General features: G+C 41.2%; 3 protein-coding genes across 3 annotated transcripts; all 3 read right to left on the minus strand.

The window, feature by feature from the left end:
• Positions 1-256: 256 nt before the first annotated feature.
• Positions 257-892, minus strand: LOC138889667 (uncharacterized). The gene is made up of 2 exons (XM_070173002.1): positions 601-892; positions 257-501 (listed from the first exon to the last, which is right to left on the minus strand). The coding sequence occupies exons 1-2, from the start codon at positions 890-892 to the stop codon at positions 257-259; spliced, it is 537 nt and encodes a 178-aa protein (XP_070029103.1).
• Positions 893-3,011: 2,119 nt separating this feature from the next.
• On the minus strand, positions 3,012-4,838 carry LOC138889668 (uncharacterized). The gene is made up of 4 exons (XM_070173003.1): positions 4,718-4,838; positions 4,276-4,456; positions 3,955-4,225; positions 3,012-3,869 (listed from the first exon to the last, which is right to left on the minus strand). Exons 1-4 carry the CDS (start codon positions 4,836-4,838, stop codon positions 3,012-3,014), a joined length of 1,431 nt encoding a protein of 476 aa, XP_070029104.1.
• Positions 4,839-5,422: 584 nt separating this feature from the next.
• On the minus strand, positions 5,423-7,111 carry LOC138889669 (uncharacterized). Its single transcript, XM_070173004.1, has 2 exons — positions 6,620-7,111; positions 5,423-6,445 (listed from the first exon to the last, which is right to left on the minus strand). The coding sequence occupies exons 1-2, from the start codon at positions 7,109-7,111 to the stop codon at positions 5,423-5,425; spliced, it is 1,515 nt and encodes a 504-aa protein (XP_070029105.1).
• Between the last annotated feature and the right edge of the window lie 761 nt (positions 7,112-7,872).

Genomic DNA, 7,872 nt, shown 5'->3' on the forward strand with positions numbered 1-7,872 from the left:
AGTTCAAAATAAGTGATTTTTAATTTTTTTTTATGTCCTAACTTTTGCCTAGGCCGCCTCTTTGGAAGTTTTCAACCTAGCGGACTCCTTTTTTTTGGGGTGCCATTCGCAGTTTAGGCTCATGCAGGCCAGGAGCATTGCAACATGCAGTTTAGACTCTTACGTTAAGGAGCATAGCAACATGCAGTTTAGGATCGTGCATTAAGGAACTTCATGACTTGCAGTTTAGACTTGTGCGTCAAGGATCGTTTATTATTCAAGGATAATACCTCTTCAAATATTTCTCGTTGATAGGGATAATTCTTATGCCATCTGCATCAACTAACTTGTAAGCTCCACTTGAATAGGCTTCTTGCACAACATATGATCCATCCCACTTTGAAGTGAATTTGCCCCCAGATTTGCGAGAGGTGATAATAGGTCTTCTTACTGCAAGAACTTGATCTCCAACTTGGAAGGACCTCAAGCGAACCTTTTCGTTGAAAGCACGAGAAAGACGAGCTTGATAACATTCAAGACTTTGTTGAGCCTCTAGCCTTTTTTCATCAAGGGACTCAAGTTCTTCAAGGTGCAGATGAGCGTTTTCTTATTTAGTAAGACCTTCTTGGACAGCGAGTCGCAAGGACATTATTTTACGCTCAAGAGGAAGAACTGCTTCAACTCCGTAAACAAGAGAATAAGGAGTTGCTTGTGTCGGTGTGCGATGAGTCGTACGATTTGCCCATAAAGCTTCTTCCATTCTGTCATGCCAATTTCTTTTAGACTTGGAGACGAACTTCTTTAACAAGTTGCAAAGTGTCTTGTTAAATGCTTCGGCTAGTCCATTTGCAGCAGCATAATACATTGACAAATTACGTTGCTTGAAGCCAAAAAGTTCACAGATCTTGGTCATCAATTTGTTATCGAACGGTTTGCCATTATCTTTTATTATATAACTAGGAATGCCAAAATAATATATGATGTTCACTCGAATGAAGTTTGCAAGATTCTCTTTCTTCACTTCCTTGAGAGCGACGACCTCGACCCATTTTTAGAAATAATCTGGCCAAGATGTATAGATGTCCTCCAGAAGATTTTGGAAGTGGTCCAACAATGTCTAATCCCCAAGCGTCAAATGGCCAAGATGCAATAGTAGGGTGTAACATTTCAGGTGGTTGGTGTATAAAATTTGCGTGAAACTGGCAAGCCTTACATCTTCGAGCATAATCTAAGCAATCTTTCACCATTGTCGGCCAGTAGTAACCCATCCTCTTAATGTGGAAGTGGAACTTCGGCCTGGATTGATGTGATCCAAAAACTCCAGAGTGTGCCTCTAGCATAGCTTGAGTTGCTTCATCTTCCCCTAAACAACACAAGAGAACTCCCTCAAATGATCTTCGATACAAAGTGTCTTTGTAGTAAAGGAAGCGAGGGGCACACCGACGAATTTCGGTCTTTCTTCTTGGATCTTCTGGAAATACCCCGTAACATAAGTAGTCGATCATGGTTTGTCGCCAATCAACCTTCACAGCTTCAGCGATGGCTACCAAATGCTCGAGCTTGCTTTCTTCAACCTTGTTCTTATTTGGTGGTACTATCCATTTTTGGCAGATAGTGATTTGTGTCTGGCCGGGCAGAGTCAATGTCGAAGCTAGAGTAGTAAGGGGGTCAGCTTTCTTATTATCCTTCCTTGGCACATGCTGAAGAGTTACATTGCCAAGCCATCCAATCAATTTTTGCGCATAATCATAATAAGGATGCAATTCTGGCTTTTTAACCTCGTAGCTACCTAGCAATTGATTGATCAGTAACTCAGATTCTCCAAAAATATGTAATTGGAGTTGTCTCATATCAACGACCATCTCAATCCCAAGTATGAGTGCTTGATATTCTGCAACGTTGTTGGTGCAATGTTGTGTTAAGGTGAAGGAATATGGCAAGACTTCCCCTTGAGAAGTGACAAGCACAACACCTGCACCAGCTCCTTCACGATGTGTGACACCATCAAAATACATTTTCCACGGTGGTTGCATTTCGATGACCATCGCATCCTCATCAGGTAGTTCATCAGTCAACTCCTAATCATCAGGAATTGGATGATCTGCCAAGAAATCTGCCAAAGCTTGTCCTTTCACAACTTTTTGTGGGATATACACAATATCGAATTGTTGAAATTGTAGGTACCACCTTGCTAATCGATCCTTGAGGACGGGTTTTGACATAACAAACTTGATCGGGTTCGCCCTTGAGATGAGACAGATGGAATGAGCTTGAAAGTAGTGCTTTAGCTTTTGAATTGCGAAAACCAATGCCAGACACAACTTTTCAATCGAAGAATACTTTAGCTTCTTTGGGGTCATCATCCTACTCAAGTAGTAGAGGGATTTTTCTTTACTTTCACCATTTTCTTGGGCCAAAAGGGCTCCAACTGACCTTTCTTGGGCTGCAATATATAAAATCAATGGCTTTCCTAATATAGAGTCTGCCAGACTGGAGGTTTCATCAAGTAGGATTTGATGCTTTGAAATGCATTGCTACAAGCATGGTCCCATTCAAAAGGTATGCCCTTCTTCATGAGACGGCTAAAAGGTTGGAACTTTCCTGCTAGATTTGAGATGAATCTTCTAAGGTACGCCGATTTTCCTTGTAGACTTTTCAGTTCATGTATATTTTTAGGCTCGGGCATCTTCAAGATTGCATCAACTTTGGCTTGATCTATCTTAATCCCTCGATGTCGAACAATGAAGCCAAGGAATTTTCCAGAAGTAACTCCTAAAGCATATTTCAACGGGGTCATTCTAAGTTGATATCTCCAGAGTCGTTCGAACACCATTCTTAAGTCTTGCAAGTGGTCTCCTCTCTTTCTTGATTTCACCACTAAATCATCCACATAGCATTCCACATTCTTGCGGAGGATGTCGTCAAAGATATTCTGCATTGCCCTTTGATATGTGGCACCAACATTCTTCAAGCTAAAAGGTATTACTTTGTAGCAATAAATGCCCTTAGGAGTGCGAAATGCAATAAGCTCTTCATTTTTTTGGTGACATACGTATTTGATTGTAGCCAGATGATCCATCCATGAAAGACATTGCCTCGTATCCGGTGGTGGTATCAATCATAAGCTCTGGAATGGGGAGCAGAAATTCGTCCTTAGGGCATGCATTATTGAGGTCTCTAAAATCGATACAAACTCGAATTTGTCCATTCTTCTTCTTCACAGGAACAATGCTTGAAATCCATGTAGGATATTTAACCTCTTGAATGAAACCAGCTTCGATGAGTTTATTGACCTTGGCATCGATTGATGGGATCAATTCTGGCCTGAAGCGTCTTTGGGCTTGCTTAACAGGACGAGCTCCTTTCTTGACTACGAGATGATGAACTACTACTTTAGGATCTAAACCAGGCATCTCTTTGTAGCTCCAAGCAAAGACATCTCTATATTCTTTGACTAGCTCCACATAAGTGCTTTCTTCATCTGTGGTTAATAGGGCACTTACATAGGTGGGCCTGGAGTCTTCTGTAGTGCCAAGGTTGACTTCTTTCAATGCATCAACAGTCATTTTAATTCCTTCTTCTAGTTCCGTAGGAGCGTCCTCGACATCTTCGTCTTCTTGAGGATCACCATCATTAAAAGATATATGGCCACACCAAGAGGCATTTCCCAAATTTTCATCAACTTTTCTTAGGGATGATGTGTATTGCTCCTCATTCGCATTAATGTGATATGAAGATCCTACGCTTTCTTCATCGTCATCATGCTCTCTAGTGTGGACCACTGTGCGAGTCTTCAGTTTGAGTACCTCTCCACATGAAATCAAAAGTTCTGATTGTCGCCTCATTCTGGGAGGATCAGGCTTTGACACTCTTTGGAGATACTTTGGACTCTAGATGGCAAAGGTCTTCTTATTTTTTCATAATTTCTTTGGGACTTGTTCTTCTTCTTTTTAAATGGCCCAACCTCTCAAATACATAAGTTCTTGTAGCTGGTTCTCCAAGTCGATCAAAGACAGAAGGCCTTTTATTAGGATCAACGGGTTCATCTTCCATCGTGATATAGTTAATACTTGCTCTTCTAATGGAAATGCGAATTGGTGGGGGTTGTTTGTAACTTAGACCCTCACGTAATTGCTTCACCATATGCTCCTTATCCTTCATCGTGCTTGCTTTCCTAGTAGCTTCAGGTGGGAGCTTCCCTAGCTTAGATGGATCATTGGGATCATATCCAGCCTTTGCGAACAACCTGTAAGCATTCAGATCAAAACCTTCATTTGTGTGTTTCGTGGGGAGTGCCTTTTTTGAGGCATATGAGGGGCCACAAAATTTTCCAGTAGCTTTGAAGATAACTTTATGGTATCAATCTGCTTTATAGGAAGTATTAATTCTCTTAGTGCACCTTTTTGGAGGCTTGATAATTCTCCTTCATCTTTCTTCACTTTTGGGACGTAACGAAATAAAGGAGCTATTTTCTTGCCTGCAATTGCAACATTCTTTTTGTGAGTTTTTGAAACTTAGCATGCTTCTATTGTAACTTTATCTTCAGCAGAAGCTACTTCAACCCTTTTGGACACAATATTATCACCTTTGGCCTTCGTGATGTCATCAACTTTTACTCCCTTCATTATGTGGTTCTTCAAGTAGATCTTTGCATTAGCGAATTATGCCTCGGCTTTCGCGAACGACTTGTCGTCAGCAACTATCTTCTTTTTGACTCCATCTTTATTATATTTCAAACATTGGTAGTAAGTTAATGGGACAACTTTGTTCTCGTGTATCCACGGCTTGCCAAGCAACAAATTGTATGAATTCTTTGCATCAATAACATGTATCCATGCAGTTGATTGCATATCTCCCATGGTGATTTCCAGTTTGATAGCTTATATGGCCCTTTGTCCCCCTTGATTGAATCCTTGAATCATTAGGCAACTTTCAGAAAGTTCTTCAGTTGAGATGTCGAGTTCTTTCATTATGCGAATGGGAAGAATGTTAACTGCAAATCCATCATCTATCAAGATTTTGTTTATCCTCCACTCGAGCACATAACCCACCATAAACAAAGGGCGATTGTGTGGTGTCTCACCAAGTAGGAGATCGTCTTCAGTGAAGGTGATTTTTGCATTACAAACATTTGCTTCTTGGAAGGAGGGCTCAACAAGACTATTAGACAGTGATAGAGAGAGTGTTAACTTGACTTCATTCTTTTCCACTTCTTCTTTATCAACATTACAACACAACGCCTTGTTATCATCGGGTGGCATGTATTTTGGTGATGGTGGGTCTCTATCTCCACCTTCTTTGGGTTCTTAACCATTTGTAGCTTCTTTAGTCTTCTCACCATCTTATTCCTCATAGGTTGCTTCGTTGATCCTTTTTGCAGACTTAATTTACGGAGTATTCGACGAGTTACCAGGGTCTATCCTTCTTCATCAAGTTGATCAACTCAGACTTTGTCATCCTCCAACAATTCTTCATCTTCATTCCCTTCACAAGTGCATATCTCAATCGGATTGAATGAGCCAAAGGTAGTGGACACATGGTTTATGCTTGCCTTTTTGTCTTCGAGCTCGATCTTCTTTTGACGAGCCAAATCCATAACTTTATCCTTGAAAACAAAGCACTTCTCAAGAGGATGACCTACAAGCCGATGGTATTTGCAATAATTTGGGTCATTGCTTTTTCCAGCTTCATCTGGTCGCTTCATCTCTGGCAGCTCAATAAGCTTTAACTCGAGGAGTTCTTCAAATATTGCAGGCACATCAGAGTCTAGAAATGGGTACTCCTTTTCTTGCATCTCTTTGAGAGTCAACTTCTGATTTGCATTATCTTGAGAGGAAGTTGTTTTCATACTCTGTTTCTTGCTCACCTTGGTAGTAAACTTCAAAGGAGAGGCATTGACGTTCATGTATTCTTTGCTTTCATTCTTGGGTACGAACTTGCTCCATTTCTTGACTTCTTGCTTATCCCTTCCCTTGCGAGGTTCGTAGATGGGTAGCCCTTCATTTCCCGCAGAAGCCATGCTCAACTCCATATCATGAGCGCGGGTGGCAAGTTCTTCAAATGTCCTGGGCTTAATTCCTTGCAAGATGTAATGAAGTCCCCAATGCATTCCTTGGATGCACATCTCTATGCTAGAAGCTTCGCTTAGCCTATCTTTGCAGTTAAGGCTTGCATTCCTCCATCGATTGATAAAGTCAATAACTGGTTCATCTTTTCGTTGGTGAGTGTTCGTAAGTTCCACCATGCTCACAGTATGCCTCGTGCTATAAACGCGATTGAGAAACTCTTGCTCCAATTGGTCCCAACTATCAATGGATCCAGCCTCGAGGCCAGTGTACCAATCAAAAGCATTCCATATTAGTGAGCGAACAAACTGCTTGACAAGGTAATCTCCATAAGTCCCTGCATTGTTGCATGTCTCAACAAAGTGCGCGACATGTTGCTTTGGATTTCCCGTGCTGCCGAACTGATGAAATTAGGGAGGTTGATAGCCGGCATGCATCTTCAAGTTGTCGATTCTTGCACTATACGGCTTTGCATACGTGAGAGAAGACTTTGAAGTGACCTCATACTTATCCTTGATAGTTCCCATAATGAATTCCTTCAATTATTCTATGGGAATTGATCCTTCGGAGGAGACATGAAGTTCTTTGGCGGATGACACTTGTTTTATTGGAGGATCAGCCTTCTCGTGGACTTCAGGAAGCTTTCCAAGTGCATGACTTGATTCTCCATCCATCATGCTTTCAACTATGCCTGTCAATTTTGCGATACAAACATCTTGATCTTGAGCATACTTTGTTAAGCCATCAATCGCCTTTGTCAGGTTTGCGAGTTGCTCCTCTATTGTCGAAGTGTTAGTCATCATTGTCTCCATGATTATTGCAGATAATGAAGAATAACCGAGACCTTCCCACAGATTGAACTCAGTTTGGAACATGTCATGTGGCGAGATTGGCGTGGAGCCAACACTTAAGACTTCATCATTAGTTTGGGTAAGCTGACTCTTGGTATTGTATAAAGTAAGTTGAGCAAGAGATTTCTCCACAACTTCTGCAATATTATCTCCTCTCTCTAACTTGCTAGCAGAGGACCTTTCTTCTTCGGATGATGAAGATCTCAAAGCATGCATTGGTGCAGACGACGTGCATGTTGTCCGAAGACGCTCACCTTGCTCCGGGTGATTGGCCCAAGACTCCCCATAGTAACGTTCAGGATACTTTCAACGTCAGAAGAAAACTTGGAGTCAACAACTTTTGAGTCGATCTTCTTTGAAGCCATCTTAGTGATCTTGAATGTTGAGAGTTGAGAAGAGATGAGAGGTAGAGATAGTCCCACTGGGCGTGCCAAAATTTGTAACAACTAAATTTCGTTCTTGAAAAATAATAATCAAGACAAGAAGTATAGCGACAAATATTATATTCAATTTTAAGTGATGGGGTTACAATCTCTAAAATATCTCTAGATCTAAAGAGATGTAGTCCTCTAATTCTTCTACTCATGGACGATGGTTCAAGAGTTTGGGAGCTTGATCTTGAACTTGACAGATTTTAGATATGTAGTACATCACGAACAATTTTAAGGTCGTCACGAACCAGGATTTGGTGTTGGGTAATCACGAATGGAAGATTTGAAGCCGCCCGCCTATGATTTGAGTTCGCCTTTGGAACTTGACTACAGACGATGATTGCAGCTATAGATGGAGACCTTGATGCTATTCTTTAGAGCTTCTTTAGCCTTTCCTTCTGCTTACTTACTTGTCTTTTAGCCTTCTCCCTTGACCCCTTTATATAGGTGTGGGGTGGAGTAATATCCAAAAAAATCCTAGTGGATCATTGGTCTTGAGGCTTATGGGCCGGTCCATTTGATAGAAGACCAACTGACAGGCTAGCC

This window comes from Nicotiana sylvestris, chromosome 4 (assembly GCF_000393655.2).
Source record: "Nicotiana sylvestris chromosome 4, ASM39365v2, whole genome shotgun sequence".
NCBI lineage: Eukaryota > Viridiplantae > Streptophyta > Magnoliopsida > Solanales > Solanaceae > Nicotiana > Nicotiana sylvestris.